General features: G+C 35.6%; 1 protein-coding gene across 1 annotated transcript; it reads left to right on the plus strand.

The window, feature by feature from the left end:
* The first annotated feature begins 1,285 nt into the window (after positions 1-1,285).
* Positions 1,286-9,210, plus strand: LOC114522758 (contactin-4-like). Its single transcript, XM_028543507.1, has 6 exons — positions 1,286-1,552; positions 3,956-4,204; positions 4,914-4,991; positions 5,651-5,908; positions 6,105-6,155; positions 8,790-9,210. Exons 1-6 carry the CDS (start codon positions 1,537-1,539, stop codon positions 9,122-9,124), a joined length of 987 nt encoding a protein of 328 aa, XP_028399308.1. The 5' UTR covers positions 1,286-1,536; the 3' UTR covers positions 9,125-9,210.
* The last annotated feature ends 3,695 nt before the right edge of the window (positions 9,211-12,905 follow it).

Raw genomic sequence — 12,905 nt, forward strand, 5'->3', positions numbered from 1 at the left:
TATAAACCTAAACGAAATGTTTCAATCCCTAAATAAATACGATTTTTATTTCATCATTCTGCTGTGCATAAATCTCTATACACATATAATATATATATATATATATATATATATATATATATATATATATATATATATATATATATATATATATATATATATATATACAATTTTACAATATTGACAATGTCATTGCTTTTTTAGTCCCAGCCAGTAACTGAAATATAAACCTAAACGAAATGTTTCAATCCCTATTAACTTATTCTGAATAATGCAAATAACTATGTATGACTATAATTATAATATAAGCCTGACGACAATTTTGGTGAAATACAGCCCTGTGATTCTCAGCCGTTCATTGCCATTGGCATTGCTTTTCCGCGAAGGCAAATTAAATATATTTATTTTCCTTCATCTTGCAATTGTTGACAGCTGCTCCATGAAATTATTGCATAATCAAGTTGTATATACAAATCGATACCCCTACAGTAGCGTAGCCAGCCTGTCGATTTGTCCCGCTATGCTAATATTTTGGTGTTCACTGACTGTGAAAACAATACATTTCTAAAGACATGAATAATTACAATAACTCAAAATTTACATAGCGGGACAAAATCGTAAGGCTGGCTACGCCACTGTACCCCTACCAAGTTCATCTGTGCTCGACCATGCATTGTATTTAACAGTTATTCTGTGAACTCGAGTCGTATATGAGCTGATAGCCGACGAGGCACGTAGTTTTATTATATACACAAACTTTGTCGCCATTTCGGTGCATTTTGGTGTGCTATTATCAAATAAAGCTTGGATTTCTATTTCACTCAACTACTCCCCAAATCTTTCAGCCATTTTGTTTACTTTCTCTACTAGACAGATATGAGCTAATATCTGTCTAGTAGCCAACAAATGAAATTGCAGCATACCTCATATCTGGCGCTTGGGTATATAATAATTACTATTATTAGTAGTCCGAGCACGGATAAATTAGGCCTGTTTCCACCTCAACGATATCGTAGCGACACTTAACGTATATCATTCTTTCCTGTCCACTCAAACTAATGACTTTGAAATAAAGAAATACGCTACAGTTCACTACGATACGGTTGAAGTGGTACGCTTATACCAAATTTAGCCGTGCAATTAAGTGTAGTGTAAAACGGGGCTTACACGAATCCTATAAGACATTGAGTGTTGAAGTAGAAAAGTGTTTGTTAACATAAAATTGAATATAGTTTTAAATCCTTTCTCAGCATTTCAACTAGCTGGTTTTCCGATATTTCAGAAAGTCCAACAGCGAGACTGAATTGTTCCAGTCCGGTCAATCTATATGAAGAAAGCAACTTCGCATGTTCATGCAGAGCTGAAAATGGTAACCCTCCAGCCAGTGTCACTTGGTATAATGAAGATGAAGTACAGTTAGTTCATGGGTACGATGAGCAAACACTCATTCTTAAAAATGTTAGTGGAAAGGACAGTGGAACCTATAAATGTGTGGCCCGAAGTCACACTTTGTCAAATAACAAATCAATTGAAGTAATGGTAATACTAAATTGTAAGTATACAGTATTTTCAGTTTTTTATATCATTTTTATGTCATCTTTTTTCTTTGATTTTGTGAACCACATTGAAACAGGTGTCGCTTACGCATGACCAGCAAATTTGATTTCATTTAAATTTCACTGCTGGGAAAAACGGAATCCATCACTAGGTATTCAGAATAATATAAACATATTTATACAAATTTACTTTATAAAAAGGCGCAAATATAGAATGTCGATTACTAGTAAAACTTTACACCCCGGCAGAATTTGAAAACTATATACAGAATATTCCCCGATATACCCATTCCCCGAGGTCGACGCTCGTGTTTTATTCAAAGAGCGTCTCCTTTTAAATGTGTTATTTCCTGATATTTTGTATAACCCGCGAAGTTAGGGTTAGAGTTTACTTTTGTAATCAACATGCAGGTACTCTATACGGCAAATGGCAAAAGTATAAAAAAATGCATCCAGTTAATATGAGTCTTTTTACTGCATGTATGTACGTGCTCAGGGGCGGACTGGCCCACAGGGACACCGGGAAATTTCCCGGTGCGCCCCTGGTTTACATGCCGTTTGGCGCCCCATTTTGGAGAAAATTATGGAGGAAATGATAAAACCATTGAAACACAGGAAAGATAATCTGATATAAATCATGTAACGCAACATGGCAGCCACGCATTTTCAATAACTGTTGCTCATGTCAGAGTTAAAAATGGCGCCCCCTTTTTAGTGCAAAGTTTGAGAAACTTTGCAGTATTGTGATGGATGGCGAAAATTCAAACGAGTCAGTCAGTCAGACAGTCAGTCATAGTGTAAACTTTACGGGGGGTAGATATATTTATGCGTATGGTAACTTTTTGTGTATATGATGATGATCAGTAATTTAAAGTTTTTAAATTAGTTTAAATTGCTTTATGTATTAATGCACTATATCCCTTTTGCAAAGTTCACCAAAATATTGAGGAATTTTGACGGTTACCGTAAATTTTGAAGCATTGCTTTTCCGCGGTTTCGGTTTTGTTTTAAAGGATATGCGCAGAATTTCCCCCCGGAACACCCGATTTTTCTTATACGTCGCAACTGCGCATGTGCCGTCGAGACTTAAACATTATTCCACGATGTAAAGAAACCAGGAGCGACGAGCATTGCTTCAAAACATTCCGGGCGTGAAAATCGAGCAATTCTTTGAGAATCTACGCAATTTATCAACTTATGTTATGAATTACGAGCATTCAATTCAACACAAATATAATTTGGAAGGTTTATTCCATAAATAGAGCGAAGAGGTTAGGAAGAAATGACGCTGTGTTGTTTATTTAAGGGTTAGAGACTGTTGTGAGTGTTTTGTTGACAAATAAACGCACGCGCTGACCATACAATGAACGAGAAATTTCAATATTGCACGAGGCCGTAGGCCGAGTGCAATATTGACATTTCGAGTTCATTGTATGGTCAGCAAGTGCGTTTATTTGTAAACAAAACACGAACATAAAGTCTCTAACACTTTTAATATACAATCTGAGTTCATTGATTGCTGCATTGAAGATTTAAGCTTCGCTGCAGGCTGTCATTTTTGAATAAACCACGATTTTCATGGGTTATTGCGAATAAACCACGATTTTCGTGGGTTATTGCGAATAAACCACGATTTTCATGATCTGTCGCCAGGCAACAAGAAACCACGTGATTGATTTTGACCAATCGCGTGAGTAGATTTAGGCCAATGCACGAAGATTGTATATTAAGTATTGATAATTTGATAGATCTCTTACACGAATATATATTATGTCGATAGCAAGTCCGTCCTGATATTCTGCATACAGTACATAAATGATACTATACAAAACGGACATTTTCTGCAGTGATCAAATCATTTTGGCATTATACAGTATTGATTATAAGTATATATGTTTTGTATCGATTTACGCGTCGAAGTATCCACATCATAGACATAATATATGCACCGCGGTTTATTTACATTATTTACAATGCAACTATTTTGACTATTCTTATGAAGTGACGGATAAATTGTTGCCATCATATAAATGTAGTGAATGTTGTCACAGTTGTTTGACGAAGAAAAGAGACTAAACTGAGAAAATCGCGTCCGGTTAGGCCGGTTTACATGGGCAACTAAAATTATAATTTAATAGTGACAGTATTGAGTATCCGCGGCTAACGTAACTTGAGTACTTTGAGTAATTTCCTTTTGATTTTTATATTTTTACTGGCATAAGTCAAATGTTTATGCTGGGACAAACGTCTGGTTGCTTAGGTATTACAGGGCATGAAAACTTTGCACTATCCTTGGATCCCTAGTTTAGTTTTCCCGGTAAATCATGTATATATAGGCCAGTCCGCCCCTGTACGTGCTGTTATTCATAGCTGAGAGGTTTTGTTTTAACTTTTAACAGATAAACCAAATGTTACATCTGTCATGTTCGAAACAGAAGAGGCTGTTCTTGGTAAACCACTTGTCGTATCATGTGTATCAAATGGTCTTCCTGAACCAGTTTATTCCATATTCCATAATGGTTCTCTGGTCAGTTCAGGAGGACCATACAAGATCCCAGAAGTAGAGTGGAAACATGCTGGGATATATACATGCAATGCAAGGAATAAACTTGGGAGTCATTCAGGGTCTGCCAATTTAACCGTAGTAGGTAAGGTTGAATTTTTTTTAAATTTTGTATGTAATTATAGACCAAAGCTTTCCTTTCAGTTAGACCTGGTTTCCATTTAGCCGAAATTGTCGTGAACATGTCAAGGTGGTTGATGTGATGAAATAATTCTACGTAGTCAATAATGGCTTATTAGAATATAGAAATAAAACAAATGTAAACATCCGGACTATTTCTGATCGATCAAAATGACCTATCACGACAATACAGACAAATAGAAACCAAGCTTTTCCCATAATGTCGTGCACGCGCATACTCGCATGGAGAATTATTTAATATGTCATGATTAAAGCAAAAAAGTCTACTATGTATACTGAACAATGTAATTTTATAGATTTGCAACTATCTCGTGTTATATTAAATGTCGCGTGCTAAATGTAGCAACATGCCAATGGCCAATGCTTGATAGCAATACCTTATTATACCTCTTTTGGAAAAATTCTACTAAGGGTTGCTTTCCACTTACGCGTTTTTTTACGCGGAAAATTTTAAATGCTTCTAAATTTTTATTATTTAATGCGTGGGTCCATAAATGTATACTTAAAATATGTTTCGATTTATTCACTATATTTATATAGCTTTTCCACTATATGACATATAAGGATTTCGACTTTTACGTGCGTGTACGCGCGTATGAGAAACGCGTAAGTGGAAAGAAGCCTTTAAGGAAATTTTATTTTTGTAAAAATAGCAAAAGGAACAACGACCAAACCTACGAACCCATCAACAACCACAGCAACCACAGCAACCATTGGTGATAACGGAACAGGTAACAAAATATTATCACATGTCATTAATTCAAGCATATATGCGGCAGCTAATTTGGAGTTGTTTTTTTTCCGTCATGCGGTTATAAAATATAAAGTTCTTTCGTAATCCTCAAAGAAACAGGCATCGTTTATAACCAGGTTTGCTGTTGAACTCATGCAGTCACTGCAGGGATGTTAGCAAAATGCAAATAATTATTATGGAATCAATCGCACGCGAAAATGATTTTCATTTGCACCTCAGGCCTTTCTCGGTTGCTAAACACTAACCTGGCAGCGCCTAGTTTTCGGATTTTTGTGTTAGTTATAGTATCGTACTGATGTGCTTCGACTTATAGATAGTATTAAACCACTCACTACTGCATGTGTAGATTCCCTGGAAGGTAAGTGCCAACGCGCTTAAGTTTATACGCAGTTTTTGCTAGGGGGTTTTTTATGTCCATGTATATAATATAACCTGACCATTTATATAGAGCGTTTGACTATCACTGATCTTAAAGCCAAGAAGAAAAATTGTTTGTCGACACCTGCTGATTATTTTTACATCACCTTAATTCATACTCATATATTTCAGAGAAGCCAAATCTGATTTTCCGGAATTGTACGAGTTCTGTCTAAAAGAAACTGGTCATATAGTGGTATAGTATTATACTCCTTTTAGATCCGATTCCACCTACAGTTATAAGTTTCACATCAATTCCAAAAAAGACTTTACTTGGAGAATCAGTTGTAATAACATGCGAAGCTCTTGCTGTTCCTCTACCAAGATACACCATAATCCATAACGATACTGTGGTCGTCAGTACCCACAAGACGTATATTATAACAGTTTTAAAATACAGTCAGGCTGGGTCCTACAAATGCATTGCAACAAATCAATTTGGAAATAGTTCACAGGCCTTCAATTTGTCTGTTGTTGGTAAGATATATCATTGCATTTGAGCCTGTAGTCCCATAGGTATACTTGCCTGATGAAAGTCACGTGAAGACGTGAAGAGGCGTGAAACTTTTAGTAGGGATGTAGGCTAAATCTGTTTTAGATATTTTAGAATACAGGAAAGCTATCACAGTATTTTCCAGGCATGCTCTCACAATGTCAGCATTTTAATTTACAGAGTTACCAACAACGAAGATTCCTGATACGAAGTCAAAAGCTTCTGCAAAAGGTGACGTATTCATAACATAGTGCATGTAATGAAGAAATCCCCATTGTGCAGTTTTATTCTAGGGATTTCTGCTAACAGCTTTACAGCAAATCATTTCGCGCACAGCAAAAAATCATTTTCTTATCGAGAAAATATATCTTATCTTAAGAATGTTTTTCTTATGTAAAGAAAATTTTTCTTAAACTGAGAATTTTTTTATAACTCTAGGATATAAAATCTCGTTTATTAGAAAGTAATTTCTTAAAATAAGAAAGTCGTCAGCCCACAGATTTACAGATTTTAACACAAGAAGTTATATTCTTATGAATTGGAAATTTTTTTCTTAGATTGAGAAAATAGTTTCTTCATATAAGAAAGAGTATCTTAACTTCTGAAATTCTCAATATGAGAAAAATAATCTTGAGCAATATCCCAAATATTTCTTAAAATAGGAAAGCTTGCCTTATCTGACCTCGTTTCAAGAAAATAATTTCTTGGAATAAGAAGATAATAAGAAAACAAAAGCTAAATGGGGTATACTAAAAAAACACTATACAATAGAATTATTATTATTTACAATGAACAAATTTCCGCCTTCCTTCATAAATTATATCTAGCTAAGTCTTATGTACAAACAATTTTTACAATATAGAAGCTATTTAGAAACAAATTTCATCATCAGAAAAATGTGTCACATTTTGCCTTTTAATAGGTGTGCTTGGTTATTGAACTAAAAACACAACCTTAATTCGCTACCCATGTACAATAATATTTGATATACTTAAAGTAAGATTTACAATGCGAAGGTCAAAGATTGATATTTTGAATTTGATTATCATGGATTGCAACCTAACGTCGCGTGCGCGACACATCGCGCGTGATCGCACGGTTCCACGAAAGAACGCTAAAAGCCTAAACTAAAGGCAGATTGTGGGTACGAAGCGCGTCCTTTTCAAATTTTCTTCGCTGTTGTGTAACGCGTAATCACTGATCGCTGATATTTTATCGATTGTTTTCAATTTATACGTTTTAATATGGATCAAGAAACGACAAGTTTGCTTGAACAAATCGCTACTGTGGTCAAAGAATGCGAGCAAATATTGGAAGGTATTAATTTTGTTGAGTATTGCTACAATTTAATAGTAAACCGAACGTACTCTAAATTCGTTACGAACTAAAATCAAAATTCTGCTATTGATGAAATAATGCTAAGTCCCATTTTACAAATAGTAAATATCGCACGCTTAAGACTGACTTATTGTCTTATAAATAGCTTAATCGTATTTTAGTATGTTGTTATTTGCGTTTTTAATATAATCCGATATTTGTACTGTGTGACCTTGGGTCTGGTATCTAGATTCCTCTCCCCCACACATATTGCAATTGAAAAGTGGTACACCCTGGTAAATATTTCAAATTTTTACAGGAACTGGCATTGTATAAGATGAAGATATGCATGCAGGCTTTATGCTATGAATTGTTCAAAGATATACTGTATTTCCTGGAAATGGAAAAAACAAGCCTTAAAAGTAAGACTATTTTTAAGATGCATGTTTTTTACCACTGTAATGTTAGCTAATACATTAATTATTTTTTATTTTTATTTTTATTTTTGCTAGATATGTTGCAAGTTTTGAAACTATATACATTAAAATTCTATTTGTCACAAATCACGATAAAATCAATAGCATAACCATCTTCCAAACACCCAGGAGGCTTGTTGTAACATGATACATCTCCTAAAGAAGATTTCTGTGATATTTCCTGGCAAAAGTCCTCAAATAATTGAATTAGCTAGTCCATGAATTAGCTGCATGCATGTGAACCTATACAAAGGTATTAAGTAATGTATAAATAATATGAAACTTCTAATAGCGTCAGATGTAAATATACGTATTTTCACGACTTTGATTAAATGAGGCAATGTACAGCATTTTCGGTTTCATAGTCACATACAACAACGTTTTCTGATATAGAGTCAAAAAAGCTTTTGAAAAGTGCTAAGAATGCTTATCTTTAGCTTTGTGTTTACACTACAAGCCTGAGCCTGGCCTAGGCCTGGCTTTGGCCTAGATCTTCACAAGTTTTTTTACTTTGTGTAAACTTTATATTCTTTATATTCTCTGTATTTTTCCCGAAGATGTTTTAGTTTGTTGTTGCACTGTTTAGCAGTACGTAAAATCCCCTAGTCCGACAAGGCAGCTGAAAGTTTACCATAAATCACGTTGTTACGAATACTGTAGTTGTCCAATCCGTTCTGGACATTTTCTTCACCCCAAAGGTTTAGCAAAGCTTCAGTTTCCTCATCTGTCCAGTTCAAATTCAAATTCCATGTTTATTTGCTTTTCCCGCCAAAAAGCCAGGCTTGGGCCTGGCCTAGGCCACCTGTTATGATGGGCCTAGATTTCCTGGCGTAGGCCAGGCCTGGGCCAGGCCAAAGTGTGTTTACACTAGGAAGATCTAGGCCAAAGCCTGGCCTAGGCCAGGCTCAGGCTTGCAGTGTAAACACGGCTTTTGTCAGCAAATTTTCATGAGATCATGAACATTCATTCATCATTTGATCTGATGATTGGCAACCTTCTCTTCCCCAGTTAAATTACCGTAATAGTGAAATTTATTTAGTACGGCAAGATTTGCGTCCTTTTTGATTTTCAGAGATAACAGCTGCGTGGTATATTATTTTGGTTTTATTGCTGACCGGATTTATCATTGGATGTATTTTCTCTTTCATTATCTATCATTCCCGTCGAAAAATTCAAAGTAGAAAAACGCAATCAAGCCCAGAGTCCCCAACTACAATATCTCGCGTTGATTCAACTTATCAAGAACTGGATCTGAGAAAAATGAACACAGAAGAGAATTATCAATCGTTGGCTGGGAATGCTGCTGCAAGAAACAAAGTTGGAGATGAATGTGATAACTCAACTTACACGGAGCTGAACACATCCAGAGATGAGGGGAACAATTATCAATCTTTAACTTCATGTTAGAAGTAAAATGGAGTTTCCAGCTTAGCTAAGCCTTGTAATATTGCTTAACAAGGGCCTTTTTCGCCGGAAACCATGTAAATGGTTAGTCGTAAATTGTTACGTGTGTCCAATTAAGCCACTATGTCTATGCCTTGTATTATACACAACTGATTTTGTTGTTTAGAGATCAACTTTCGAAGGAGATCGTTACTGTCTTGCTACTCCAGATTACGTGCTTTGATTAACTAGATGTAGTCACTGATACATGACTAATAAGCCGTTAGTGACAGTCTGTAGACGTGTCTCACGGATTAGAACGAACATCTTCCCATATAGATGCTCTACAACGCACCAAAAATTACACCATGTCACACCAAACATGCAGATCAAGAGCTAGTCTGTCTTGGGGCACGCTTAGTCCTAGAACAGACACAATCATTAAAGAAATATTACATTTAATCAAACATTTAAAGAAATATAAATTAACTAGTGAAAAAGCTTGTATTTGCTTCTAGTTAATGGTTTATTTCAGCCACATGAGCCTTCACCGCACTCGTACGATAATTCTCTTCCATAAGACCAGAAAGCATTTGGAGGGCAATGGGTCTATAAACAATTTAGAATTTCTCATATCCACAACTCATCGCGTGAGAGTGATTTTTGTCATACATTACAGTATGTAAAAGAAAAGGCAGATAAAAAAGATTTCGAATGTTTACAAAGCTTTATTTTTTTCATTTTTTTTGGCATCATCTTTGTTTCATTGCCGTGTGAAGGTGGAATATATTTTAGTAAAGTTTCCCTCGCATAATTTTTTTCCAGCAAAAAAAAAGGTCGCAGTATTCAATTAATAATGCTGATTCAATTAATAACTTCTTTTCTTTTCTGAGTAGTTCTCCATGTATTAAACCCTAGGGCGTAGCCTAGACCCTGACGAGGGGGCGGTCGTAATTAAAGAGAGTCGGGCATCATTCCTGCGCGGGGGGAAATAATGATCACTGTTATATAGTATTATTCCCACCTGGAGTTCTACGTTTCCAAAAACATGGTTTTTCCAATAATTTGATAGGGATTGGCCCTTGTCTACGCCCATTAGTTGTTCTTGTTCTTTGCCGGAATGACTGATCTCTATAGCCAAATAAATTGTATTTCAACCCGCAACAATGGTGCTGTCGAAGGGTAGTGGGGGCCTTCTCCCCTCATGGCAATTTTTCCGGTTGCACTGCCACCGAACATTGTCAAACTTTGTTTTATTTTTTGTTACATTACAGTCATTATTAAAAAAACGCGCGTAAAGCCGGTTCTAGGCGAATTTGATCGCTCGAACAGATAAAGGCCCAAACAGACCGGACGTGATTTGGCAACGCGGCGCGATTTTTCGAAGTTTTTGATTTTCCAAAAGCAAATAAATTGTAAACTATCATAATATTCTTGTAGATTACTTAACGATAATACATTTTGACTGCTCTGGCGTCCATAGATTATATATTCCAAATTTTGCTTCCAGAAATTAATTTATCCAGAAATTAATTTCGGGCGTGGTCATTGGATGTTTCCTTTCCTACATCGTCTCTTGCTCTCGTCGTAAATTCATTTCTAATAACCCTGAACAACCAAACCCTGAACCTCCAAAACCTCAAGCTGATAAAACTTATCAAGAACTTGATCTCACAAAAATGAACAAAGAAGAAAATTACCAGTCACTGTCTGTTAATCAGCCTGCAAAAAATGACAATAGAAACGAAGATGGCTCCAATTATACAGAGCTTAACCAAACCAGAGAAGCGGAGAAAACCTATCAATCTTTAACTTGAAGCTGGAATATTTAAATTTTGAATTTGTGCATGTCTCTGCAGCGACTTACAGCAGTTACTGGAGCTCCTAAACTTCGCTGAAGACGAGGTATACAAAACAAAGTTGAAAGTTTCTTCAACTGAAAAATTCACAGTGTAATAGACACTATACTGTAGCAAATGAGTACAGTCCTCAATAATCATTAAAGGGCATATTCATGTTAATTGTAGCTCCTGGCCGCACACCGTAGTACCCTTTATACTTCGCATTCGCCAGGATTAGAATAGTTCGGATCTTCGTTTAGCACAAAATATTTGCTCCTCACAGCCGCTGCTCTGGTACACCTACTGTCAATATGAAATGAAGTCTCGTGAAAATTACATTCTGCATTACATCTCCCCAGAGCTTAAAACGACGTTTCTGATATATGCAGAACTCATTCCTATCGGGATAGAACTAGGCTAGAACTATACAGCTTCACGATTTCGCTCGTTAGCCTTATCGATCTTAATTTAAACTGCCCCTTTAACTATTTCTTGGCCGTGCACATCCTTGGATTAAAAAGAAAACCAAATGTTTCCGTGATGGACCCATGCGCGAGAGACTCGCTTAAATTTCTCAAAATTATCCCCCCGTTTATGAAATTCAAGGAAGTTATAAAAATATTTGATGTACCGTATCAATAAGGTACACGATATTTCTAAAAGTAAAAGCGGTAGAGTTAAAGAAAGAAATTAATGAAATATAGCTCTTTAAGTAAATTTTTCAAATTATGCATAAATATAACACAATGCATGCATTTATTTGCATCACTCATGAGGAGGCGGAAGCATTGCAATAATGTTTTGAAGGCGGAAGAACATTGCTACAAATCATGAACACAACTATATAATAACAGATATGTGTATACCTGTATATTTACTATGAACTAAAAATTATTCGTTATGAGGAAATTTGCAAACATAGAGGTATTGATATGCTAAATTTTGTGCTTGTATATACGTAAATTATTAACGTTTCAATTCCTAAGCAAGTTTCATACTTTGACGAGTCAATGGCTCATGCAGTAGTATTACACGTTTTATCAGGCTCGAATGATATATTCATGATCATATATGGTGTAAAGAAATCGTTTTTAAACTGAGAAGTGAGGCGATACCAAACAAATATAACTACCAACTTGAATGAAGTTATTAAATAAGGCTAGATCGTGCTCTTGTAGTGCTGCAATAATAGCCGAACATGACACTTCCGAACGCGCGCTCATGATTTTACGGTATGGTTCGATGATTTAATACTATCTCTACTGCATGTATATATGAAAATCTACCTTACCGATCACGTCAAATCACGGTTCACGTCAATCACGTCACACTTTAAAGTTCCGCTGCTTCTCACGCTATAATTTATGGAGATTCATCTAAATTAAAAGTTGTTGAGTTATAAACACGCCAGTTATATTTGTATAAATTCCTAATCAATAGATTTCTTTTCTGTCCAGAGTTTCCATAAGATGGCTAGCTATGGTTTAACTCCTTTTTTTGGTCTAGTTTTCCTCTCATTTCAATGTGAAGGTAATTTTTTTAGTCTTTCCTTACTCTGTCTACATATATGTGCCTGCGCCAAAATTAATGCTTTATTTAAAAGCGAGTATCAGTAATCAGTTCTCCACTTGTGTACCACCGTGATATTGGAGTACTTTTTTAACGAACTATATTAACAAAATAGAGTAAATTTATAAAATGGGATGATTTGAATGTAACGATTTTTCACTGTATGGAAAACATTAACTATTTTTGTAGGAAAAATCAATCCGCCACCTGGCGGAAACAGTTTGGTTGTATTGCCTGGATCAACTGTGTCAATAAATTGGACATTTACTGATGATCCAACAAAGTCTACTCTTGAATTGTATTTCATACCTGGTGATGGCGGTTCATCTCAACAACATCTTGCTACGAAATATCCTGTTGGCGAAGCTCAATTACAAAGCAGCAGCTTAACTCGT

This window comes from Dendronephthya gigantea, unplaced genomic scaffold, assembly GCF_004324835.1.
Source record: "Dendronephthya gigantea isolate DGI-Jeju-01 unplaced genomic scaffold, DenGig_1.0 000024F, whole genome shotgun sequence".
Taxonomy (NCBI): Eukaryota; Metazoa; Cnidaria; class Anthozoa; order Malacalcyonacea; family Nephtheidae; genus Dendronephthya; species Dendronephthya gigantea.

Excerpts from the sequence above, each read along its gene's own strand:
- LOC114522758 (XM_028543507.1), top strand. Across the intron at positions 5,909-6,104 it reads CTTCAATTTGTCTGTTGTTG|AGTTACCAACAACGAAGATT; the intron begins GTAAGATATATC and ends TTTAATTTACAG. Across the intron at positions 6,156-8,789 it reads GTCAAAAGCTTCTGCAAAAG|AGATAACAGCTGCGTGGTAT; the intron begins GTGACGTATTCA and ends TTTGATTTTCAG.